Source organism: Globicephala melas, chromosome 10 (genome assembly GCF_963455315.2).
Source record: "Globicephala melas chromosome 10, mGloMel1.2, whole genome shotgun sequence".
Lineage (NCBI taxonomy): Eukaryota > Metazoa > Chordata > Mammalia > Artiodactyla > Delphinidae > Globicephala > Globicephala melas.
Window position 1 is genome coordinate 72,471,104 of NC_083323.1, and position 27,497 is coordinate 72,498,600.

Here is a 27,497-nt window from a genome sequence, read left to right on the forward strand (position 1 = left end):
AGCACCATAATAGAAGCTGGGGCAAAATTAAGTCATATGGCTAGGCACACTTCATAATATTAAGGGAGGAAGAAAAATTCTAACTCTGATTCTGGTTCTTTGTTTGTTTTTTATTGTTTATTTTTTAAATGAGTATAGTTGCTTTACAATGTTGTGTTAGTTTCTGCTGTACAGCAAAGTGAATCAGTTATATGTATACATATACATCCACTCTTTTTTAGATTTCCTTTCCATTTAGGTCAACATAGATCATTGAGTAGAGTTCCCTGTGCTATACAGTAGGTTCTCATTAGTTATCTATTTTATACGTAAGTGTATATATGTTAATCCCAATCTCCCAATTCGTCCCACCTCTCCCCTTTCCTCCGTGGTAACCGTAAGTTTGTTCTCTACATCTGTGACTATTTCTGCTTTGCAAATAAGTTCATCTGCACCATTTTTCTAGATTCCACATATAAGCGATATTATACGATATTTGTTTTTCTCCTTCTGACTTACTTCACTCTATGGTTGTTTCCATGTCCTGGCTATTGTAAATAGCACTGAAATGGACATTGGGGTGCATGCATCCTTTCAAATTTTGGTCTTCTACGGAAAGATGCCTAGGAGTGGGATTGCTGGGTCATGTGGTAGCTTTAGTTTTAGTTTTTTAAGGAACCTCCATACTGTTCTCCATAGTGGCTGTATCAATTTATATTCCCACCAACAGTGTAGGAGGGTTCCCTTTTCTCCACACCCTCTCCAGCATTTATTGTTTGTAGATTTTTTGATGATGGCCATTCTGACCAGTGTGAGGTGACTTGCTTTTCTCTAATAATTAGTGATGTTGAGCATCTTTTCATGTGTTTGTTTGCCATCTGTATGTCTTCTTTGGTGAAATGTCTGTTTAGGTCTTCCACCCATTTTTTGATTGGATTGTTTGTATTTTTGATATTTAGCTGCATGAGCTGTTTGTATATTTTGGAGATTAATCCCTTGTCAGTTGCTTCATTTGCAAATATTTTCTCCCATCCTGAGGGTTATCTTTTTGTTTTGTTTATGGTTTCCTTTGCCGTGCAAAAGCTTTTAAGTTTGTTTATATTTGTTTTTATTTTCATTACCCTAGGTGGTAGATCAAAAGCAAGCTTGCTGTGATTTATGTCAAAGAGTGTTCTGCCTATATTTTTGCTTAAGAGTTTTATAGTACCTGGCCTTACATTTAGGTCTTTAATCTATTTTGAGTTTATTTTTGTGTGTGATGTTAGGGAGTGTTCTAATTTCATTCTTTTACATGTAACTGTCCAGTTTTCCCAGCACCACTTATTGAAGAGATTGTCTTTTCTCATCATATATTCTTGCCTCCTTTGTCATAGATTAGGTGGCCATAGGTGCGTGGGTTTATTTCTGGACTTTCTATCCTGTTCCACTGATCTATATTTTTGTTTTTGTGCCAGTACCATACTGTTTTGATGACTGTAGCTTTGCAGTGTAGTCTGAAGTTCAGGAGCCTGTTTTCTCCAGCTCCGTTCTTCTTTCTCAAGATTGCTTTTGCTATTTGGGATCTTTTGTGTTTCCACACAAAATGTAAAAATTTTTGTTCTAATTCTGTCACACAGTCTCCCTTAATGAGGTAATCAGTTTGCCTTGCCAATATTGTGCTATTAATGGACACAAATCACATTTTAGGAAGAAAGTCAAGAAGTGAGTGATCATGAAGATGAGGAAGAGGAAGAGGAGGAGGAAGAAGATGACATTGAAGGGGGTGAAAGCTCTGATGAATCAGATTCTGAGTCAGATGAAAAAGGTACTTGTCCTTTGGTACAAGGACAAAAATTTATTTTGGGCACTTGTTTAAAACATGGCAGAAAACTCTTAACCTTCTCCAGTTCATCCTTGATGAAAGCACCTTTTATAATTTCTGGCCTATATATGCCCTCCAAGGCTCATGTTCTTCTCTTATTGGATTTTGTCATTGTGTAACTTCCATTCTTATTTGCTACAAATGGTATCTCTTGTCCTTGACCAAAGTGAACACTCTATCTTTTTGCCCTTTTTAAATTTTTGGTATATTCAGGATATTTTCCTTACAGCTGCCAAGTGAATACTTGGATACGGATGATGGTTTTCATGCTCTTATTATGGCCTATCCCAGAATTTTTATTTTCCTCTTTTATAATAGCTAATTATCAGGCAGACTTAGCAAACATTACTTGTGAAATTGCAATCAAGCAAAAGCTGATTGATGAACTAGAAAACAGCCAGAAAAGACTGCAGACACTGAAAAAGCAGTATGAAGAGAAGCTAATGATGCTGCAACATAAAATTCGGGACACTCAGCTTGAAAGAGACCAGGTGCTTCAAAACTTAGGTAAGAATTATATTTAATTCAAATTAAAGTTCAAACTAAATTGTCAAAGTAGATTTTTATCCTGTCTTCCTTTACAAGAAAAAAATAATATTAAAAGTCACATTAAATGTTAATTTGTCCCATTATGTTAAATATTACTGTTTATTTTGTTTTTTCATGCTGGTACCTGTCTAGGCTATTTAGTAATTTTTTTCCCAAAGTTGTGGCTAATTGTTTTAATGCCTTGATTTATTCTGGGTACTTTTTTTAAATTAAAATGATAAAAACTTCAATAATTGTTAAATAAGAGTAGATATTAAAAGGCAGAGTGATTGAAAGGCATCCTGAGGTTTGTATTTAGGAGGTAGTTCTTGTCTAAGGTCATGAGTTGTAAATCTGTGAAATAAAAATCTGTGTCTCACACAAACAAATACAAATATTTTTTGGTCATTTAGGCTCAGTGGAATCTTACTCAGAAGAAAAAGCAAAAAAAGTTAGGTCTGAATATGAAAAGAAACTGCAAGCCATGAATAAAGAACTGCAGAGACTTCAGACAGCTCAAAAAGAGCATGCAAGGTTGCTTAAAAATCAGTCCCAATATGAAAAGCAATTGAAGAAATTACAGCAGGATGTGATGGAAATGAAAAAAACAAAGGTATTGATTATATTTTCCATTAACGGTAGATGCTGGTGATGCTTGTGTCTTTTGGGACCAAAAAAAAATTATTGTGGTTCTTCCTGTATTCAATAAAAGGTAACCAGTCTTAGAAATGATGCACTTCCTTTTGGCAGTTAAAAGTTGTTTTCCTATAGTCATCCATAGTCAAAGTCTTTCTTTGGAGTAGCTGAAAATCATGTGGTCAGCAGGGCTTCTCTGACTTTAAAAACAAAACAAAACAAAACTCTTATACAAACTTAATAAAAGTATAAAATATTTCAAACATGCAAGAAAGCACAGATAATAACATAATGAACAATATATCCACTGTCTAGTTTACGGTATTAAACATTGCCGATATGCACAAAGCTTCCTATATATCTCTTCCTGATCATATTCTCTTTTCCCTGAGAGGTAACAACTATCTTGAATTTGGTGGTTATCATTCCCATGCATAGAAAAGTACAAGTTTTTTTCCCTTGACCAGAGAGAGTATGTGAATTCTAATCTGTTACTGTTTTTGTGGTGGAACGGATTATTCTTAACTTTTGGCATGAAAATCAATGTTGTTTCCTTAAAATAGGAAATGTGGAAATGATTTAAGAAGTAGATTATTATGTTGTGTAGTTGCTGATGACAGCAAAAATAGCTAAAATAGCTAGGTGCTTACTATGTGCCAGGCACTGTTATAAGCATAGTGCAGGTATTAACTTATTGAATTCTCAGAGGAATCCAATCCCATAGAGCTATTACCTCCATTTTATAGATGAGAAAACCAGTCTAGAGTTGTTAAGTAACTTGTTCAAGGTCACACAGCTACTGATAATAAGTTAGATACCAAAAAATCATTCAAGTTGTAGAACAGCTGGACATTGAATATAAAAAGCATAGAACACTAAGCAGTTTGATAGAAGTATGTTAGAAATGTATTAGAAATATAAATATATTAATCTTACAAAAATAAGAATTGACCATTTAATGTGTAGCAAAACTCCACATTTTTTTCTTGTTAAATATTCAGAATCCTAAGAACATTTTTCCATACATGTGATTTATTTAATGAATATTGCGATAGGGTAATCACAATAGATGTATTTACCTAATATTTTAGGTTCGCTTAATGAAACAAATGAAAGAAGAACAAGAAAAAGCCAGATTGACAGAGTCTAGAAGAAACAGAGAGATTGCTCAATTGAAAAAGGATCAACGTAAAAGAGATGTGAGTGGACTTTAACTCTCAGTTATGTAAGAATATTGTATATCAACAAGATTGTTCAATAAATGAAAGAAATATTTTGATAACTTTATTAAATACAGGTTAAGGACAGTAAATAAGCATTTTATAATTTGGCATTTATTATAGTATGTGGATTATAGTAATTCCATATAAAAGTTTATGAAAAACACTATAATATTATTATAAATTTTATTGGAGGCGTATTTCCTAGATGATCAGATGGAAGAAAATGGCAAATAATGACTGGTTATTTCTAGGGAGACCAAGGAAGTAGTTGCAGTATTATATAAGATAGTAATTTTAAGATGGTTCCAAAGGCAGCTTCCACTAGAGATTTTTATAAATGTTCCTGGAATAATAACCAGGCTTCACTAGAAGAGGCTTTACTAAGGGCTATAAAAATTTTCATATTCTTTGACCCAAGAATTCTGCTTCCATGAACTCAGACTAAGTAAATAATTTAAACTAAGACAAATTACTTTACAGTGTGTTAAAATCTTCACTTTAGGGTTATTTGTAGTAATGAAAACTGTAAAATCAACTAAGATGTGTGTCAGTAAGGGTAACAGTTAAATAAATTATGGTTCATCCCATTTAAAAGGTGGTTATTCATCCATTAAAAATTAGGATTTGGAAACTGCATAATAAAATGAAAAATGACTATGACTTCACATTAAGTGTAAAGTAACATTTTATATATGCGTGCTTGTTTACAATGAGGGAAAAATTTGAAGGATACATATCAATATGCTAAATGTGGTTGTATTAGGGTTATAGGTTATAGTTGTTTGGATTTTTTTCTTTCCAAAGTTTTGGCAATATAGTTATTTCTTATGACATTTTTTTCTTAAAAAAAGAAGCCATCACCTTCCTTTCCACAATATCAGTTAGGTTTCAGCCCTTGTTCTTTTTTTCTCACCAACTTTTTCTAAATTCTCCCTGAAGAAAACGTAAACATACAGGGTATTTTAGAAAATAGAAATCTACTTTGGGGGGTAAAGAGGAAATTAAGGGGATAGAGAAGAGTGAGCAATGAGATAGAAAAGTAGATATTTTAGCCAGATGACTCCCATATTTATGACTGTATTTATTTATTTTCCCAGGATATTAATGTATTTTAATAATCAGTCTATTTTATCACTTTCAATTCCTGGGCATTTTAGATCTTGTTTATACCAATACATTCCTACTGAAATCGAGTAGAAGCACATTTTAACATATTGTCTAGTCTTTTTTTCTGCTTTTTTAAAAAAACTGAGAAAATTTATATGCCATAAAGTTCACTGTTTTAAACTATACAATTCATGATTTTAGTATATTCACAAATTTGTGCAACAGTCACCACTCTAATTCCAGAACATTTTCATCGCTCCAAAAAGAAACCCCATACCCATTAGCAATCACTGTCCATTCCTTCCTGGCTCCTAATCTACTTTCTGTCTATGGATTTGTTTATTCTAGACATTTTATATAAATGGAATCATACAATACGTAGCCTTTTGTGTCTGGCTTCTTTCATTTTAGCATGTTTTCAAGGTTCATCCATGTTATAGCATGTATCAGTAGTTCATTCCTTTTTTTTTTTTTTTTTGCGGTACGCGGGCCTCTCACTGTTGTGGCCTCTCCCGTTGCGGAGCGCAGGCTCAGCGGCCATGGCTCACGGGCCCAGCCGCTCCACGGCATGTGGGATTTTCCCAGACCGGGGCACAAACCTGCGTCCCCTGCATCGGCAGGTGGACTCTCAACCACTGCGCCACCAGGGAAGCCCAGTAGTTCATTCCTTTTTATGGCTATATGTATAGAGCACATTTTCCTAATCCATTCCTCGATTGGCTGGCATTTAGGTTGTTTTGACTTTTGGCCTATTTATTTTGTTTTTAATGAAAACTTTTGGGTAACAGGAATAATTTCCTTACAATGTATGCTACCTATTTCTTTATTACTAATTAATATGATGTATAGAGAGATCAATATTGAACAGTTAACTCCTGGGACTGAACTTTTGAATCTTATCCACAACATATGGTGTCTCTATTCTATTATAAAGATCTGAGGCTGGCTAATCACATACAAAGCTACCATTTCAGATGTTCTCCTACCTTTAATTTGTTGCTTTGTGTGCATATTCAACTCCTGTCTATATTGTTTCTTGTAATATTCAACTTTGAACGCTTAGAGAACCAAATATGTACATCATACAAAAAAAATGAATGAGCTTGAGATTTTATTTTTAATATGAAGAAATTAAATGTAGTGAGAAGCTTAAAACTATATTTAATTTTAGTTTTTGATAGTTCATTCATTTAAAAAAAGATTTATTAACTTTGCTTCTATGTCTATTATTGTGTAGGCAATTAAGATATGTCAGTGATAAGATAGATGCTTTTTCTCAAAGAATTCCCATCTGATAACATAAGAATGTGTATAAACTTGAGACGTATCATCTCTTTGAATTTGGGATACAGAACATGGAGAGTTATTTGTTACATCACAGAATTAAAGTCCTAGAAGAGACATTTGTGATCAAGGCTATCTGTGATCAAGCCTATTGTGATCAAGATTATTTCCTAAATTATATCCCTAGAAAGTGGCTTAAAATAATTAATAATAATTGTCTTTATCATATAGACTACCTAAAAAACAAATTGGTAGCCAGTTTGTTTTATTGTCCAACAATAAAACATTTATTTCCAATGTTATTTGGAAATAACATTTCCAAAATTACTATAAAGTGCTAATACAATTAATATACATTCTCCCTATGTTTAAAATAGTTTATAGCTACTGTATATATTGTAAGATGCCTCTGTTGAAAATATTCTAAGCTGTGTTTCTCCCTAATCACGCCTTAGCCAGCAACCAAAACAAAATGTCCTGCAAAAATGAAATGAGACAATATTTGTAAAGCGTTTAGAAAAGTATTTGTATATAGTAAGCCCTATATTAGTGTTTGTTAAATAAAAGTATGTGTCACAGAGATAAGTTTTTATTTTCAGAGAGAAATGGCTATATAAGTATGCCTTTGTGTTTACTGAAATAAAATATCTATATCTGTAGTAATGGATACAAGCTGAGTGTTAGCTCAGATACTGCTAAGAACCCTTACAGTTCCCAGTGGAATGGGGAAACATGTTAATGCAGGAGTAGGAAGTATTATATCTTTCAGTTTCCTATTTTAACTTATTCAATATTATTTTATAGCATCAACTTAGACTTCTAGAAGCCCAAAAAAGAAACCAAGAAGTGGTTCTTCGTCGCAAAACAGAAGAGGCAAGTTGACCATTTGGAGGAAACATTCTGGCTTTGAGATAAATGATGTATTTCTGTAGACTAAGAGCATGAGTCAATCTCTATTGCTATTTCAGGTTACAGCTCTTCGTCGGCAAGTAAGGCCCATGTCAGATAAAGTGGCTGGGAAAGTCACTCGGAAGCTGAGCTCAACTGATACCCCTGTTCAGGACACAGGTTCCAGTGCAACTACCATAGAAACAGATGCATCAAGGGCTGGAGCCCAGCAGAAAATGAGAATTCCTGTGGCAAGAGTCCAGGCCTTACCAACACCCACGACAAATGGAACCAGGTCAACATGATTCTTCTGTTCCTCCTGACATAATCTTTGCATTACTGAATGTTGGACTTAAATGAAAAACAGCTCATTATTTGGCAGTACATAATCAAATAAGCACATAAGTAACTATGTTTGTTTTTTTATGATTCTAGAAAAAAATATCAGAGGAAAGGATTGACAGGCCGAGTGTTTACTTCTAAGACAGCTCGCATGAAGTGGCAGCTTCTTGAACGCAGGGTCACAGACATCATCATGCAGAAAATGACTATTTCCAACATGGAGGCTGATATGAATAGGCTCCTAAAGGTGTGGAAAATAGAAAGTAGATATGCTCTCCCTTAGCTGTTAATTTTAGTTTTCTAAATTTGTTCCCTGGGTAAATTGAATGCTTGCCAAGTTTTTTTGTGTGGGGGGGGGTGGGTGGTTGCATTGTATATGAATAGATGAATACCATTTCTTTCTTTTTTTTAATTTATTTTTTTATAGAGCAGATTCTTATTAGTCATCAGTTTTATACATATCAGTGTATACATGTCAATTACAATCGCCCAATTCATCACACCACCATCCCCAACCACCCTGTGGCTTTCCCCTGTTGGTGTCCATGTGTTTGCTCTCTACATCTGTGTCTCAACTTCTGCCCTGCAAACTGGTTCATCTGTACCATTTTTCTAGGTTCCACATACATGCGTTAATATACGATATTTGTTTTTCTCTTTCTGCCTTACTTCACTCTGTATGACAGTCTCTAGATCCATCCACGTCTCAACAAATGACCCAATTTCATTCCTTTTTATGGCTGAGTAATATTCCATTGTATATATGTACCACATCTTCTTTATCCATTCATCTGTTGATGGGCATGTAGGTTGCTTCCATGACCTGGCTATTGTAAATAGTGCTGCAATGAACATTGGGGTGCATGTGTCTTTTTGAATTAAGGTTTTCTGTGGGTATATGCCCAGTAGTGGGATTGCTGGATCATATGGTAATTCTATTTTTGGTTTTTTAAGGAACCTCCATACTGTTCTCCATAGTGGCTGTATCAATTTACATTCACACCAACAGTGCAAGAGGATTCCCTTTTCTCCACACCCTCTCCAGCATTGGTTGTTTGTAGATTTTCTGATGATGCCCATTCTAACTGGTGTGAGGTGATACCTCATTGTACTTTTGATTTGCATTTCTCTAATAATTAGTGATGTTGAGCAGCTTTTCATGTGCTTCTTGGCCATCTGTATGTCTTCTTTGGAGAAATGTTTATTTAGGTCTTCTGCCCATTTTTGGATTGGGTTGTTTGTTTCTTTAATATTGAGCTGCATGAGCTCTTTATATATTTTGGAGATTAATCCTTTGTTGATTCGCTTGCAAATATTTTCTCCCATTCCAAGGGTTGTCTTTTCGTCTTGTTTATGGTTTCCTTTGCTGTGCAAAACCTTTTTTTTCTTTTTTTTTCGCTACGCGGGCCTCTCACTGTTGTGGCCTCTCCTGTTGCAGAGCACAGGCTCTGGATGCACAGGCTCAGCAGCCATGGCTCACGGGCCCAGTTGCTCCACAGCATGTGGTATCTTCCCGGACCGGGGCATGAACCTGTGTCCCCTGCATCGGCAGGCGGACTCACAACCACTGCGCCACCAGGGAAGCCCTGTGCAAAAGCTTTTAAGTTTCATTAGGTCCCATTTGTTTATTTTTGTTTTTATTTCCATTACTCTAGGAGGTGGATCAAAAAAGTTGTTGCTGTGATTTATGTCAAAGAGTGTTCTTTCCTATGTTTTCCTCTAAGAGTTTTATAGTGTTCAGTCTTACATTTAGGTCTCGAATCCACTTTGAGTTTATTTTTGTGTATGGTGTTAGGGAGTGTTCTAATTTCATTCTTTTACATGTAGCTGTCCGGTTTTCCCAGTGCCACTTATTGAAGAGACTGTCTTTTCTCCATTTTATATCCTTGCCTCCTTTGTCATAGATCGTTGACCATGGGTTCGTGGGTTTATCTCTGGGCTTTCTCTCTTGTTCCATTGATCTATGTTTCTGTTTTTGTGCCACTACCATTTTGTCTTGATTACTGTAGCTTTGTAGTATAGTCTGAAGTCAGGGAGTCTGATTCTTCCCGCTCCGTTATTTTCCCCTCAAGACTGCTTTGGCTCTTTGGGGTCTTTTGTGTCTCCATACAACTTTTAAGATTTTTTGTTCTAGTTCTGTAAAAAATGCCAGTTGTAATTTGATAGGGATTGCATTGAATCTATAGATTGCTTTGGGTAGTATAGTCATTTTCACAATATTGATTCTTCCAATCCAAGAACATGGTATATCTCTCCATCTGTTGGTATCATCTTTAATTTCTTTCATCAGTGTCTTATAGTTTTCTGCATACAGGTCTCTTGTCTCCCTAGGTAGGTATATTCCTAGGTATTTCATTCTTTTTGTTGCAATGGTAAATGGGATTGTTTCCTTAATTTCTCTTTCAGATTTTTCATCATTAGTGTTTAGGAATGGAAGAGATTTCTGTGCATTAATTTTGTATCCTACAACTTTACCAAATTCATTGATTAGCTCTAGGAGTTTTCTGGTGGCATTTTTAGGGTTCTGTATGTATAGTATCTTGTCATCTGCAAATAGTGACAGTTTTACTTCTTCTTTTCCAATTTGTATTCCTTTTATTTCTTTTTCTTCTCTGATTGCTGTGTCTAGGACTTCCAAAACTATGTTGAATAATAGTGGTGAGAGTGGACATCCTTGTCTTGTTCCTGACCTTAGAGAAAATGTTTTCAGTTTTTCACCATTGAGAATGATATTTGCTGTTGGTTTCTCGTATATGGCCTTTATTATGTTGAGATAGATTCCCTCTGTGCCCACTTTCTGGAGAGTTTTTATCATAAATGGGTGTTGAATTTTGTCAAAAGCTTTTTTCTGCATCTATTGAGATGATCATATGGTTTTTCTTCTTCAATTTGTTAATATGGTGTATCACATTGATTGATTTGCGTATATTGAAGAATCCTTGCATCCCTGGGATAAATCCCACTTGATCATGGTGTATGATCCTTTTAATGTGTTGTTGGATTCTGTTTGCAAGTATTTTCTTGAGGATTTTTGCATCTATATTCATCAGTGATATTGGTCTGTAATTTTCTTTTTTTGTAGTATCTTTGTTTGGTTTTGATATCAGGGTGATGGTGGCCTCATAGAATGAGTTTGGGACTGCTCCTTCCTCTGCAATTTTTTGGAAGAGTTTGAGAAGGATGGGTGTTGGCTCTTCTCTAAATGTTTGGTAGAATTCACCTGTGAAGCCATCTGATCCTGGACTTTTGTCTGTTGGAAGGTTTTTAATCACAGTTTCAATTTCATTAGTTGTGATTGGTTTGTTCATATTTTCTATTTCTTCCTGGTTCAGTCTTGGAAGGTTATACCTTTCTAAGAATTTGTCCATTTCTTCCAGGTTGTCCATTTTATTGGCATAGAGTTGCTTATAGTAGTCTCTTATGATGCTTTGTATTTCTGCGGTGTCTGTTGTAACTTCTCCTTTTTCATTTCTAATTTTATTGATTTGAGTCCTCTCCCTCTTTTTCTTGATGAGTCTGGCTAATGGTTTATCAATTTTGTTTTTTCCAAAGAACCAGCTTTTAGTTTTATTGATCTTTGCTATTGTTTTCTTTGTTTCTATTTCATTGATTTCTGCTCTGATCTTTATGATTTCTTTCCTTCTGCTAACTTTGTGTTTTGTTTGTTCTTTTTGCTCTAGTTCCTTTATGTGTAAGGTTAGATTGCTTACTTGAGATTTTTCTTGTTTCTTGATGTAGGCTTTCTATAGCTATAAACTTCCCTCTTAGAACTGCTTTTGCTGCATCCCATCGGTTTTGGATTGTTGTGTGTTCATTGTCATTTGTCTCTAGGTATTTTTTGATTTCCTCTTTGATTTCTTCAGTGATCTCTTGGTTATTTAGTAATGTATTGTTTAGCCTCCATGTGTTTGTGTTTTTTACTTTTTTTTCCCTATAATTCATTTCTAGCCTTATAGTGTTGTGGTCAGAAAAGATGCTTGATATGATTTCAATTTTCTTAAATTTCGTGAGGCTTGATTTGTGACCCAAGATGTGATCAATCCTGGAGAATGTTCTGTGCGCACTTGAGAAGAAATGTAATCTGCTGTTTTTGTATGGAATGTCCTATAAATATCAATTAAATCTATCTGGTCTATTGTGTAATTTAAAGCTTCTGTTTCCTTATTTGTTTTCATTTTGGATGATCTGTCCATTGGTGGAAGCGAGGTGTTAAAGTCCCCCACTATTACTGTCGATTTCCTCTTTTATAGCTGTTAGCAGTTACCTTATGTATTCTGGTGCTCCTATGTTGGGTGCATATATATTTATAATTGTTATATCTTCTTCTTGGATTGATCCCTTGATCATTATGTAGTGTCCTTCCTTGTCTCTTGTAACATTCTTTATTTTAAAGTCTATTTTATCTGTTAAGAATATTGCTACTCCAACTTTCTTTTTATTTCCATTTGCTTGGAATATCTTTTTCCATCCCCTCACTTTCAGTCTGTATGTGTCCCTAGATCTGAAGTGGGTCTCTTGTAGACAGCATACATATAGGTCTTGTTTTTGTATCCATTCAGCAAGGCTGTGTCTTTTGGTTGGAGCATTTAATCCATTCACGTTTAAGGTAATTATCGATATGTATGTTCCTATTCCCATTTTCTTAATTGTTTTGGGTTTGTTTTTGTAGGTCCTTTTCTTGTCTTGTCTTTCCCACTTAGAGAAGTTCCTTTTTCATTTGTGGTAGAGCTGGTTTTGTGGTGCTGAATTCTCTTAGCTTTTGCTTGTCTGTAAAGCTTTTGATTTCTCCATCGAATCTGAATGAGATCCTTGTGGTAGAGTAATCTTGGTTGTAGGTTCTTCCCTTTCATCACTTTAAGTATATCATGCCACCCCCTTCTCGCTTGTAGTTTCTGCTGAGAAATCAGCTGTTAACCTTATGGGAGTTCCCTTGTATGTTATTTGTTGGTTTTCCCTTGCTGCCTTTCAATACTTTTCCTTTGCCTAATTTTTGCCAATTTGATTACTATGTGTCTCAGCGTGTTTCTCCTTGGGTTTATCCTGTATGGGACGCTCTGTGCACCTGGACTTGGGTAGCTATTTCCTTTCCCATGTTAGGGAAGTTTTCGACTATAATCTCTTCAAATATTTTCTCGGGTCCTTTCACTCTCTCTTCTTCTTCTGGGATCCCTATAATGCGAATGTTCTTGCGTTTAATGTTGTCACAGAGGTCTGTTAGGCTGTCTTCATTTCTTTTCATTCTTTTTTCTTTATTCTGTTCCTCAGCAGTGAATTCCACCATTCTGTCTTCCAGGTCACTTATCTGTTCTTCTGCTTCAGTTATTCTGCTATTCATTCCTTCTAGTGTGGTTTTCATTTCAGTTATTGTATTGTTCATCTCTGTTTGTTTGTTCTTTAATTCTTCTAGGTCTTTGTTAAACATTTCTTGCATCTTCTCAATCTTTGCCTCCATTCTTTTTCAGAGGTCCTGCATCATCTTCACTATCATTATTCTGAATTCTTCTTGTGGAAGGTTGCCTATCTCCACTTCATTTAGTTGTTTTTCTGGGGTTTTATCTTGTTCCTTCATCTGGTACATAGCCCTCTGCTTTTCATCTTCTCTATCTTTCTGTGAATGTGATTTTTGTTCCACAGGCTACAGGATTGTAGTTCTTCTTGCTTCTGCTGTCTGCCCTCTGGTGGTTGAGGCTATCTCCATTTCTTTTTTTTAATTGTGGTAAGATCAGATACCATGAGAGCTACCCTCTTAACACATTTTTAAATGTACAGCACAGTGTTGTTAGCTATAAGCACAATGTTGTAAAGAAGAGTTCTATAACTTATTCCTCTTGCATAACTGAAACTTTATATCCACTGAACAGCAGATCCCCATTTCCTCCTCCCCCCAGCCCTTGGTAGCCACCATTCTATTTACTGCTTCTACGAGTGTGACTATTTTAGTTGCCTCATATAAGTGGAATCCTGCAGTATTTGCCCTTCTGTTAACTTATTTCATTTGGCATAATGTTCTCAAGGTCCTAGATGAAAATAATTTCTTAAAATCAAATCTGTTTTCTCAATAGCAAAGGGAAGAACTCACAAAAAGACGAGAGAAGCTTTCAAAAAGAAGGGAAAAGATAGTCAAGGAAAATGGAGAGGGAGATAAAAATGTGGTTACCATCAATGAGGAGATGGAGTCATTAACTGCTAATATAGATTATATCAATGACAGTATTTCTGATTGTCAAGCCAACATCATGCAGATGGAAGAAGCAAAGGTTTGTAACTAAAAAGGTGTTTAATGACTTAATAAGAAGTATTTTTGTATTTTTTGTCATTAAAAACACTTTGAATTTTTATATGAAGGTATTTTCTGTCTATGGTTTAATGTGATTCTTAGGTTTTGCATGTATACCACTCCCTGCCTGCTTTCCATTTCTGTGCCTATTTTGTGATATTATTGTTTACACAAGGCATATATAATGTATTAATCAACCTTGAGTTCTTAACTGCTCAAATGTCTTGTCTTTTAAACTAGACCATATGTTTCTTGGAGTAGGGATCATATTTTATACTTTTCTGTGGAGTCACATTAGCTAATCCAATGATATCAAATAAATGCATGAAACAATGGCTTTGTCTTCTGTTAAATACATTCAGGTCAAGGTAATGATACATCATATGTTGGTTTGATGTAGGAAGAAGGAGAAACGTTGGATGTCACTGCAGTCATTAATGCTTGTACACTTACAGAAGCCAGATACCTGCTAGATCACTTCCTGTCAATGGGCATCAATAAGGTAAGTTCTAACTACACTATTATTGAAAACCTAAGCTTTGGTTAATTCATTGCAATTTTGCTTATCTTTCTCTATTGACCCTTTCCTTTGTAATAAGGAGGAAGATTCTTTTCCTTAGAGTTAAGAAAACTCAGCAGTATTTACATCAATTCCATTAGCTTCTCATCTTTGTGCTTGTGTATTAGAACAGGTAAACAACTTAAAGAATAATTTCTTTTTCACTTTAACAAAGGAAAAGTTAGAAGAAAAATCTCTTAGGGTGCTCAAAAAAAATCAGAAAGGAAAAAATACAGTTGCACTCTCCTTGTCTTCAGAAACTTCTGCCTAAATATTAAAGGTGATAATTTCTGACTCACCTTTTTTCCCACGTTGAGACTGTGCTAGACCTTTAATGGTTTGTTCTCTCACTTAATCCTCACAACGTGGAAGGAAGTAAGAATCATTCATATCATTTGAATATTTGGAAACTGAGAATCGGGAAGATAAGGTAACTTGCTTAGGGTCAACGAGCTTGCAAGTGCAGAAGCTGGGATGAATCGAGATCTATTTAATGTCAAAGTCCATACATCATATGCATTTGCTATTTGATACAGATCTTTGTGTGGTAGATTCTGTTTTGTATGATCTAAGATAAATTTTTTTTGGGGGGGTTGTTGTTATAGGGTCTTCAGGCTGCCCAGAAAGAGGCTCAAATTAAAGTACTTGAAGGTCGGCTTAAACAAACTGAAATAACCAGTGCTACACAAAACCAGCTCTTATTTCATATGTTGAAAGAGAAAGCAGAATTAAATCCTGAGCTAGATGCTTTACTAGGTCATGCTTTACAAGGTAATTTGGATTAAATTTTAGTTAAATAAATTGCATGGTAACTTTGCTCTTTGAGTATGCTATACTCTACCTTTTTTCCCTATAGCTTGACTGAATAGATGCTATATTTACTTATGCTTTTGATAATTATTCCTGCTTTAATTTGCATGTATAAATTTTGGGGGATGTAATTATTGTCATTGCAAGAAATGATTAGCAACTTAAAAAGGCTTCCTTAGCATTATTAAGTAATTAGTTTTTATGAATAAATAAGATCAACCATGCTTCTGAATTGGTTGTTTAAATTATTTAAAGTATTAACCAAGTTTCATTACTTTACGTATCTAACTGCCTTAAAAAATAAATTTATAAGTGTTTGCTATGGCATCTATTCTACATATCTTATAAATGATACATAATCTTGTTTTATATGAGAGTTCTTAACATTGGATTTGTTTTGATTGGAGTATTGCTTTTTGTTTCCTTTTTGCTGTTATTTACACAGATCTAGATAGCATACCATTAGGTAAGTATGTTTAGCTTTCTGTGTACCCTACAGCTGCATGAATTACTAATTGTTCATGTACACTAATTGTGGTACATCTTATTTAAAAATTTTTATTGGCAACGAGCTGGTTTTTGCATGATCTTTTATGAAATGTATCTGTGACCACAAACATACTAAGTCTTTTGTCTTTCTTACACATTTCCTGATTTTTAAGTTCTTAGATGTTTAAAGAAGTATGTTTATTTTTCTATTTTATTATTTGAACTCCAGATTTGGTTCCAGTTTCATAAGCCCCTCTTTCTTGTAGTAAAAAATGGAACATATATTCCTTTTTAATTTTTAAATCTATCTGTTAACTTGAATCTGTTGTTTTACCCTCATAAATAACTTTCTGTGTTATTTATCTTTTATATATATTTGTTTTTGGTTTATATTTGCTAGATTCTCAGTTGTTCTTAAGTTTTATAAAATTAAGCCACGTATATTTTAATATTGTAACTTGAATAAAACTATCCAAAGGATTTTAATGAACAGATTAAAACATTATTTATAATTATAATATTTTCAAGTTAGAGCTTTAGATATCACTGAGTATTGAGATTTTTGACATTTTCCCTTGCCAGTACAACATTCATGTGAACTACACCCACTCATGAGTAGTATCTATACTCCTCCTAGTGGTTATATACATGAAGGATCAGAAGCATCAGTGTAATTTTATTACTTGCAATTTTCGTGAATGATTATTTTGGACCAGTTTTTATTTCAAATTATTTCAAAATCTGATCTTAACTTTTTTCTAATCACGCAGCTGTCAAAATTTTCTAATACTTGATGGAGAGGAATGTAACTGAAAGATTAAATGTAATTTCCTCTCTGGGTTATTAAAATAAACATAACCTATGAATCTGAATTTATTTTAAACGATGCAAATAAAATACATGAACTATTTGGTTCTTTTTTTTTTTTCCGGTACGCGGGCCTCTCACTGTTGTGGCCTTTCCCGTTGTGGAGCACAGGCTCCGGACGCGCAGGCTCAGCGGTCATGGCTCACGGGCCTAGCCTGTTCGCGGCATGTGGGATCTTCCCAGACCGGGGCACGAACCCGTGTCCCCTGCATTGGCAGGCGGACTCTCAACCACTGAGCCACCAGGGAAGCCCTGTTTGATTTTTTTAGATGTTTACCCTGTGTGTTAAATCTCAAAATAGTATTTCCTTGAGATCAATTCCATAATACAGATATGGACAGGCTACAACTTTTATCCTGCTCAAGCTATAACAAAGACAGGTAGAAAAAGGATTGGTTATATTAAGGAACCATGTTAGGCTGCCCAAATTTCTGAATTATAACCAGAATTTTTGCCATTCCATGTGTTATTAAGCATGTTTCTTTTCCTCTTCCTCTTCCTCCTCCTTCCTCTTATCCTTCTCCCCCTCCTCCTCCTCTGACTTTTCTTTGTTCTTCTTCATCTTAGTGGCTCAATTTATAGTAATAAGTAAATTCTTATTTAAGTCCATTATCTCTTTTAACTTGGAAGAAAAATGCAATGCCCTCTTTGATGTCCTTTTGTGCAGAAAATATTAAACTGCTATTTGATGTGCATTGTTACTTTTTCACAGCTTTCAAGCAACTTTTAATTATCTGTAGCTTAAAGCAGGGTCAAAAACAGAGAGGGGAAACACATTCAGCTGATATAACCTGTGACTCATGGCATAAATTTTCCCTAAGGCCATAATCTAGACCAGAGGTGCTTAGAAGAAAAGCACGGAAGGAGAAAAACATGGAAGTTAAATACACAGAAACTAGATGGTCATATTCATTGCTTTAAAAAATATTTATTTAGTTTCAATTTATCTCAACTTTGGGCTGGGTGCTGGGATTCAAAGATAAATAAGACACAGAATCTTGCCCTCATGGACTTGATACCTTGCTGAGGGTGACAGACCATGAACAGATTATGATACATTGCAGACAGGGCAGAGATTGAGATATGTACAGGGAATTATGGGAACACAGAATGGTGCTACCCAACAAGAATGGAGGAGTTGATGGAGGCCTTCTGGAGGGGGTGAAATTTGAGCTGAAACATAAATGAAGAAAAAGATTTAGCCAGGCAAGAGACAAGGTGGAAAGGGGCTGGGCAGAAGAGTCACTCTGAGCAGGGAGTAAGTTAAAAGTTGGACATTTAGCCAAAATATTGTATGAATGAGGACTTCAAGCAGGTTGGTGCTCTGGAGCAACAAGTATGTGGTGTAGGATGATGAATATAAGGCTAGAGGGGGAGTAAGGGCCAGTACTCCATGCTAATAGGCTTGTATTGTTGTAGCCTTTGAAGAACATCTTTATTTTCCCCTTCTTTTTTCCCTACCTATGTTGGTGTTCCTAAGATCTTCTCCTATGTTTGGGGATTTGCTAGAAGACTCAGGGGGCTCAGTATATAGTTGTATTCATGGCAAAGATTCATGAGAGCAATGTAGGAAGGATACACAACAAAATTGTAAAGGAAAAAGACTCAGATGGAGTCAGGAGGAATCCATGTCCAGGCTGCCTTATGCTCTCTCCCTCCCAGGAAACATCACACAGAATGCACTTTTCCCCCGGAATGAAAATGCAACAACATGTGTGCATAGTGTACACCCAAGGAAGTCCATTAGACACTCCGCACCTGAGGTTTTTACTGGGAACTAGTCACATAGGCACGCTTTGTCTAGTATATACGAGAATTTTAGACTCCAGAAGGAAAGCAGGAGTTCTCAGCATAAGCCATATTGTTTGCACAAATGTTCTAGGTATAATGAACTTCCCTCACTAGTTAACTGATGACTAGGGATACTCTGAGAGCCAAGTTTCAGATGACAGACAAAATCCAACCTTGCAAGGAGGCCTTTCTAAGGATAGTAGTCTCTGGGCTGCTATGTTAACTCTTTTCCATACACTACATATATATATATATGTATATATACATATATATATATATACAGACACACACACATATACATACATATATACATATCTATATACCTATATAAACTTTAAAAAAGACTTTAATAGTAACTGTTTGGTTAACTTCTAGTGATGTGAGATTATGCAGCTGTGTACCGATATGTATAAACTTTAAAGCATTTTGCAGTTTTAAGTCTCTGCTTTTAGCTTTAATGCTCAGTGATGAGAAGAGAAGCTGGTGTTGGGCTGGAATTATGTTCTTAGAGTTGAGAGTAGAGCAGTGAGGTGATGGCATGTCCTGCTGCCCAGATGGCTGTAGTGCTACAGACAAAGCTCAGTCCTGAAGAGGTGTCTATTTTGGTGAATGTCTGGGTGGAGGGTTGTATCCTCTGGCTGGGTTGGTTATGTCAAACTGTAATTATCTCTAAATAAGGCATATATGCATATGCAAGAGCTAAGTAGCTTTTACTGAGCACTCATATGATGTTTAATATACTAACTTGTTTCATCACTCCCTACAAGAAAATTACTAGTCAATCTTAGCCTGCTTTTATACATGGAAAAATAAAGACTAGATTTGTCATTTCTTTACATTTTCTATGTTATTGACTAATTCAGTCACCTTAGCACTCAATTATCCTTTCTTTGAAGCACATCCTCCAGCCTGCAAGCGTGGGCTTTGAGATACACATTGCCTTCAAGACCACCATTTTGCTCATTTCGGAAAGTAAACTCCCTTTGTGTGGGTCCTAGATGGGCTCCATTTTAGATAATGCTATCAAGTATTACTGAATTTCTATCGAAGTGTCTGCTAAACAGTGAGGAAGAATGGGAGCATCTGAGAAAGGAATTAGTTGACTTATGAGCATAATCCACCTGTATGATATAAATGTAAAAGTTAAAGGGGGATGAATACTGTATATTTTTCACTGACATATATATAATTATTTTTAAATATTCTATTTATTTATTTTCCTTAATTTTTTGCCTGCATCGGGTCTTAGTTGCGGCACACAGGATCTTATTGAGGCACAAGTGATCTTTTCATTACAGTGCACAGTCTGCTCAGGCTTCTCTCTAGTTGCGGTGCCTGGGCTTTTCTAGTTGTGGTGTGTGGGTTTTTTCTCTCTAGTTGTGGCACACGGACTCTAGGGCACGTGGGCTCTGTAGTTGTGGTGCATGGGTTCCAGAGCACATGAGCTCTATAGTTTGCGGCAGGCGGGCTCTCTTGTTGAGGCGTGCGAGCTTGGTAGTTGTGGCGCAAGGGCTTAGTTGCCCTGCGGCATGTGGGATCTTAGTTGCCTGACCAGGGATCGAACCCACATCCCCTGCACTGGAAGTGGATTTTTTACCACTGGACCACGAGCGAAGTCCCCAACGTATATATTGTTGATAGTATTGCCTTTAGTTTTGTGGAATGGCTTTATAATAAAATGTATAAGTTTTGAAAACTTGCACCTGTGTTAGGGGCTCACTGACATTTTAAATAATTTACTTTCAGTGGCTGTTTTATTTACTGACTTCCTACTAGTTTTATATCTTTGCTTTTTCCTCTCTTTTTATTAGTGTGCTACAGTTGTTCTGAAATAGCAGTGGTTTGTTTGTATTTATCTACAAAACTGTTGCATGGAAACCCGTAGTTTTAGTCCTTTATGTACATGTGAATGAGCTGCATGCTGGTATGTAACTCCTGAATACCTTGACACACACACATGCTCTCTCTCTACTTGAAAACAAAAATAAAAATAAAGGAAAATATATAAGTTGGAATACTGATAAAGTACAACTATGTTTATACCTATGTAGTTTTTGAAGTTGGCTCAGTACATTAAAGGGAGCGCATGCAGCATTTACTTTAATCTTGTGTTTTACTCAGTGGTTTTTCATACATGGGATAAATGGATGGTGTGGGATAAATACATACTCTGAAAAATATATAAATAATTCTACATACTCTGATAAATACATGATCTCATTTCCATCCTGTGAATGCTGTTCTGTTTTATCATTCAACTCATAGCTTTCCTATTTTGAACATATTTTTCTCATCCTAGGGCATATAATCAAAGGAGTTTCTTAGAAATATTTTTTTACATTTCTAATTTGATTCAGTTACTAAAACCAAAGTGCCCATATTGAGAGAACTTGGGCTGTTGCTTATTATAGCATAGGGATTACAGTCATCATTCAAATTGTGACATGTGGATAATACTTACATTTTGGACATTTTTTTAGAAAATGTAGAGGACAGCACTGATGAGGATGTACCTTTAAACAGCCCAGGATCAGAAGGAAGGTAAGAGAGGCTTTAGAAACTTAATAGATTTGACTTATTTCTGTAATATTTTTAATAATTTTATCCTGTGCATCAAAGAATTACCATAAAACAAATAATTTTGGATTTTATGGCTAAGGGAAGAGAACTAGAAACAGTAATATGGAAGCCCAACTAAGTAATGTTTAACCATCAAAAACTTTAAAATAAAAATACTGGGATATTTAAGGAAGGAAAATGGACTATTTTAATTAGTTTATTTTGATTTTAAATATTGTCTTTCTGTGTTTTCTGTAGGCATATAAATTTTTTTCCATACTTGTACTCATTAGAGGACATACAGTTTTCTATAAGTTCCCTTTTAATCATGTGGTTAATTACTTATTTGCACATAGCTCACTCTCTTCAGACCTTATGAAGCTTTGTGGTGAAGTGAAACCTAAAAACAAGGTAAGGAGAATTGAAAATACCAGGTAAACATTTTTTCTGCTGTTCTTTATTGTCACTATTAATCACATAGGCCTCAGGTTTGACTTTTAATAGGTCAGCAAGTAGGCATGCTTTTACCAAAGATTTCATGTGTAAGAAATTTAGTTCTTTATCATATTCCCCCTTGAAAAAAATTTATATTGAAAAATTGCTCCTTTGTGAAACTTGTGATTTACTGTATTCTTGTACTTTTTCTACTAGATAAGATATGATTATGGAAAACAATCCTTAAAAATAATTTAGATTGACAGGAGATTTTTGAAATTTTAACATTCTAGTATGTCCTCAAGTATTCCTTATTTATTTTGTTTAACTGTGTCTTGAGGTGGTTTGAATAGGCCAACTCTTAATCATCATTTTGTATTGAAAATTGATGCTATAATGTATATTTGTGAAGCTTAAAAAAATAAAGGATACATACTGTTAAATGTGTAAGAAACACATGGTCTATTTCAGATTGAGTGTTGGTAACATTGGTACTAGATGAATTAACTAACTATCTTAAGATGTTTGAAAACAAAGAATTCTTGTAGTGCTTAGTAAATATTTGTTGAATGAATGGATGAAATCAGGACTCAGAATAGTACTGTGCTAATGGACAGGATGGATTTAAGGCCCACAGTGGTTAGCCAGGTAATATAAATGAGTAATTTGGCTGAATATAAGGTAATTAATAGGGATTATTATGATTACCTGAAGTGGACATGCTGCATCTAAAGCAAATAGCCACCACTCAACTACTGCTTATTTTTGCCATGATGGAATATGGGCCTAAGGCTACCAGATCCTCAACTTTTTAAAGAGAAGCTTTAAATATGGATTTTAATGGAGAATTTCCTTATCTTTAAAATACTGGGCTAGCCAACTGAAAAACATCTCCAGTCTTTATGTATGGTCCTTGAGGTACTGGCTTGGTGACATGTGGTTTGTGTCTTATTATTCTAAGTGACTAAGTAGAAGTTACCCAAACTCAAAGAAAGCATTTGAGTATAGTTTGGATCCAGTCTTAAGTGGAGGAGAGAATCTCCTAAGGTAACTTGGTCTTTCAGGCCTTGTGAAAGCCAGAGAGAAATGTGAAGTGGTAGCCTAAAGGTCATCTCCTAATAAAACCCACCGTGGTTTGGAATTCCCAAGAAAATGACTCAATTTGCAGTAGGGAGAACTGACAGGGTAAAAGGTTGACCTGCAGGGCTTTCTCTTTCCAAAAGTTTTCAGGTATTATCTACCACTCCTTTTGCACTGCAAAGATGCCTAAAAGGTTCACATATTATTTATTTTTCACTCATTGAAAAAGTGAAGTTGAGTATATATTTTAAATAGATATTTACCAGCACTATGTTAAATGCAGGGGATACAAAGTTGAATAAAACAGGTTGTCTGCCCTTTAGAGGTTTCTAATCTGGTAAACACCTTAATTATCTGTTAATACATTAGCGATAGCAGCCAACTCTAAGCGTTAACAACAAAGTAGTCCCATTGGTTTTTCAGGAGTATGGAAGGGAATGCTTATGGTAAATTTAGATTCTAGGAAAATAACCTTCACCTGCCTCACCATGCTGACAAAAGCTGGTATGGACTGGTGGTAGATATCCAGCAGGCAGATTAAACACCCAGTTAAAGCGTCAGGGGGCAGGGTCATAAAAAAGGAGAAACAGATGTAAAAATTGATAGTAAAATGAAATTAAAATTTATATTAAATAAATCATCTAAGCCTGGGAAACATCAGAATTTAGTTGAATGTCCCTGCAACTATCTTTTGGTTTAATTTCTTTCTTCTTTCTTTCTTTCTTTTTTTTTTTTTAATGATATGTTGAGGGAGCTGGCGATGAATGGCAGTATAGCACAATAATATTGGAGGCAGATTGCCTGGTTTTGAATCTGGCTTTGCCACTTACTAGCTGTGTGACTTTGGACTTTTAGCTTCTCTGTGCCTCAGTTCTCTCATTTGTGAATTGGGATAATGATAGTATATACTAATATAGTAAAGTATTTATAACAATTTCTGGCATCCAACAGAAATGTTGGCTATTATTACGGCCTCTAAAGGTCTTATCTGGCTGTAGCTCTGGCTTGTCACTATCTTACATGTTATGTTTGACACACTTGCTAGGAAAAGACATGCTAAATGTTTTACCTATTTCAAATGAATATTAAATATCGCCTAGTCATCTTCCCTGCGAAAATTTGCACATGATTGTTTTTCCTTCCATTCTCTGACTAGGCCCGAAGGAGAACCACCACTCAAATGGAATTGCTGTATGCAGATAGCAGTGAACTAGCTTCAGACACTAGTACAGGAGATGCCTCCTTGCCTGGCCCTCTTACACCTGTTGCAGAAGGGCAAGAGATTGGAATGAATACAGAGACAAGTACTTCTGCTAGGGAAAAAGAGCTCCCTCTCCCATCTGGCTTCCCTTCTAAGATAGGCAGCATGTAAGTCTGGCCCAGCTACACTAACTTCCTTTCTTTTGGCTTTCTTTTTTTTAAAAAAAAAAATGCATGTTGCTAACTTCTTATTTCTATTTTTTAAAATTTATGTAAATAAGATCTCTAGTTTTCAAAGTAATTTCTGTTAGGTGTTGTGTCTCCTAATTTTTGGACATTCAAAATAATTTAAATGAGATGTTCTTTGTTGAATTGCTTTGTCTTATTTCTAAGTTTTAGGGTCTTTCTTAAAGATTATAATTTTTATAAAGGCTGAGTTGTGAATTACAGAAAAAATTTATTTAGAAACACCTAAACTAGATTAAAGTTATACCTATAAAACCATTATATAAAACAGAAGCTTTAAAGATTCTTAAATTTACTCTAAATTACATTATATCCTAGTTCTAAGAGCCTGGTCAAGATAGTAAACCTTTGCTGACACTTTTAAAGAAAAATACAAATGTCAGTTACAAATAATACATTTTGAATTTTCCTAATTCTTTGCCTTGAAGCACATTGCACGTCTGGGAGTGTACACACAAAGTATAAATATTGTATTATTAAAGATTTGAAGGAGGAAATATTACCTCTCCTCTCTATGATAATCTTAACAAAAAACATTCCATTCAAAACAAATCTTATTTAAAAATTTTTCATTATTATCTTGAGAACAAAGATTTCCCTACACAGGCCAGTGTGTGTGTGTGTGTGTGTGTGTGTGTGTGTTTTGTTAGTTATATTAAAATTACATCAGTCATTCACTGGTAAAGATTTTTAATGGCTTTTTTCCAAACTAACTCTCACGTGTGATCTAGCAGATGATCTATTGAATGAACACATCATTGCATTGGGAAATATTGCCCAAAAAATGGTTCATACTATATGACTCTGTATGTCATACTTCCCACCCTAATTTGAACATCTGTTTCCCATAACTTTCTTCATCTTATAAAGATATTTTCACTGTCTTCCATTCAGTAAGCCCATCTGCTACCTTTAGTTCCAAAATTAATTTTAATGACAGAACTATCTTGCATGTGCTTGAGGTGACTTATGTAATTAACTATTAGATTTGCTCTTAGAGATTGCTAACCAGTATAGCTTATGGCTTCAGTGCTTTTTTGGTAAGATAACAGTGGAAGAATTGCTTTTGGTGAAGGTAGTGATATAGAACTGAGAACAGATTTTAGAGACTCCTATGTGTTCAGCATTTAGTCTATCAGATGAATAGAGACTTTTGGAACTTCAAGACTAAATCTATGACCTGGAATCCAGAATTCAGGTAATACCTTCCTTTTGCCCTTTTGTTTTTCATTTTAAAAATGTATCATTCATGACAGGTTGTAGAAAATGTCTTTTAGACACTGTCTCTTCACATGACTTATTATCTAAGTTTTCATAAATTAAGATGTTTGTGTAATTCTGTACAAATTTAAAAGTTGGTCATGTGCTTGGTGCAGTAACTCTTATATCCCATTACTACATGACTTCCATTGCATAAAGTAAAAGAATTTACTCAAGTGGACCTTATGATTTAAATGATGCAGAACTTCTAAAATGTGATTTCCTCTAATTAGAAAAATCAGGCACGTGAAGTTTAATTATATTTAGTTTTCACTTTCAAATAGGAATCACTGTAAGCCCATTCTAGGGATCCTGCTTGCTAATTCCTTAGTGCTTTTTTTCCTTATTAATAAAGCTAGTCAAGGATAGCAAAAAATTCAGTTTTTTCAATTAAAATTCATTACCACTGTACACAACAATCATAGTCTTAAATTATTAATTACATAGCCACTATTGAACATTTAAAGTCTATAATAAAACAAAAATATTTTTAGTACTAAAATAGATATAGCTAACTAATACTTAAATACTAGTTAAGTAAAATGATTGTAGTTTTTTGTGATTACCTGTAGTATTCTTTTGTGACTGTGTAAGTATTAATTCATTAAGTCTCATTGTTTCTCATATTCTGATATTCTAATATTTTTGTTCTTGCAAGACTATAAAGACAATTTTTCTTCAACTGAAGCAATTCTAATCAAACTTAAACACTTAATGTTTAAAATTAAAAAATTATTTTAGCTATTTGGCATTATAGCATTGATGTTTACATTCAAAGATAATGGGCATGTATGTATTTGACAAAATTGCCAATTTAAAAATTAAATATATAGTTATCAAGCTCCCATTAATTAAAATAACTCATGTGATATTTTCCTGTCCTAGTTCTATTTCTTATTTCCAAATAATCTTTCTCAAGTTCCAGTTATTAATCTATTAAATATTTAGGTTGAGTATCTGCCAAAGTTATACGTATATATTTAAAATTACATGATTATAGAACCTTTCTCTCTCTTAGTTCCAGACAGTCATCTGTATCAGAAAAAAAGTTACCAGAGCCTTCCCCTGTAACAAGGAGAAAGGCATATGAGAAAGGGGAAAAATCAAAGGCCAAGGAACAAAAACAGTAAGTTACCCATGCTTTTTATCTACTAGATTGTATAAAATGTCTGATGCACTTAGATGCTAAAGCACAATAGTGAAATTATTTTCCATATTCAGACTGACTCTGGGATTGTGACTGATTTGACTAATCAAGACAATCAAGTGTGCTGTTGGCTTGTATAAGTAGTCTAACTTTCTTGTTAACACATACTTGTAAATAAATTTGAGCACTTGTCCCCATTCATATAGTCTGATTTATTTTTCAATTATTTGTGCATATCATTTTGGAGTTAATATACCTTTCAGGAGAAGTTTATTAAAACTACAGATAGTCTTCTAGAAAGTTTTGAAATTAATTTTGACTGTCATCTGATAAAACTGACATTGATTTCACCTCTTTAAAATGGTTAACAAAAATCTAGTGTTAGAAGATGTGTGACTTGTGCCATTTTCTTGCTGTTCTTTTATGTTTAAATTGGTATTATCCTTAATTTTTTTTTTGTTGAAATAGTTTAAAAGCTATTTGTGTGTTTTGTGAGGGTTAGTTTACTTAATAGTACACAATATAATCTGATGGTCCACTTACGTGGACATTTGTAAATTGCAACACCACAACACACAGAAAGTTATAAATGGGTTAGAGCCACTGTTACCTTTCTACCCTGTGGCACACTGAGATCTCCCTCAGGTCTCCTAAGGAGCTGCATATAGCAGGTAGATCTCTGACATGCTCTTGAGTAGGAATATCAATGCTAATCTATATTTAAGTATTGGTAAAGACAATTTCTTTAACATAAAAATAATTATGAAAGAAGTTTTCATATATTTTCTGTACCCAAGTGGATGATCTTATACCATCCTCCTCCCTTGTACCACCATGCACACTCTCTACTTTGACCACTGGTTTAGCTGACGTGAATGTCATGGAGGTTGCTCTTCTAATCATCCTTGTTTCCTGTATTTAAAGATGTA

At 34.7% G+C, this 27,497-nt stretch overlaps 1 protein-coding gene across 7 annotated transcripts in view; it reads left to right on the forward strand.

The window, feature by feature from the left end:
• Window positions 1-27,497, forward strand: part of KIF21A (kinesin family member 21A) — a 157,305-nt gene that overhangs the window by 107,793 nt on the left and 22,015 nt on the right. For 5 of the 7 annotated variants that reach the window (XM_060305492.1, XM_060305488.1, XM_060305489.2 and 2 more), the window contains 15 exons: window positions 1,666-1,783; window positions 2,159-2,347; window positions 2,782-2,981; window positions 4,096-4,203; window positions 7,423-7,491; window positions 7,587-7,801; window positions 7,942-8,095; window positions 13,911-14,105; window positions 14,526-14,627; window positions 15,290-15,455; window positions 15,940-15,960; window positions 21,122-21,182; window positions 21,557-21,611; window positions 23,872-24,083; window positions 26,440-26,547. In XM_060305492.1, coding sequence (XP_060161475.1) covers window positions 1,666-1,783; window positions 2,159-2,347; window positions 2,782-2,981; window positions 4,096-4,203; window positions 7,423-7,491; window positions 7,587-7,801; window positions 7,942-8,095; window positions 13,911-14,105; window positions 14,526-14,627; window positions 15,290-15,455; window positions 15,940-15,960; window positions 21,122-21,182; window positions 21,557-21,611; window positions 23,872-24,083; window positions 26,440-26,547 — 1,973 coding nt within the window. The remainder of the gene's footprint in view (window positions 1-1,665; window positions 1,784-2,158; window positions 2,348-2,781; window positions 2,982-4,095; window positions 4,204-7,422; window positions 7,492-7,586; window positions 7,802-7,941; window positions 8,096-13,910; window positions 14,106-14,525; window positions 14,628-15,289; window positions 15,456-15,939; window positions 15,961-21,121; window positions 21,183-21,556; window positions 21,612-23,871; window positions 24,084-26,439; window positions 26,548-27,497) is intronic. The other 2 variants (XM_060305490.2, XM_030835394.3) reach the window with 1 other exon arrangement.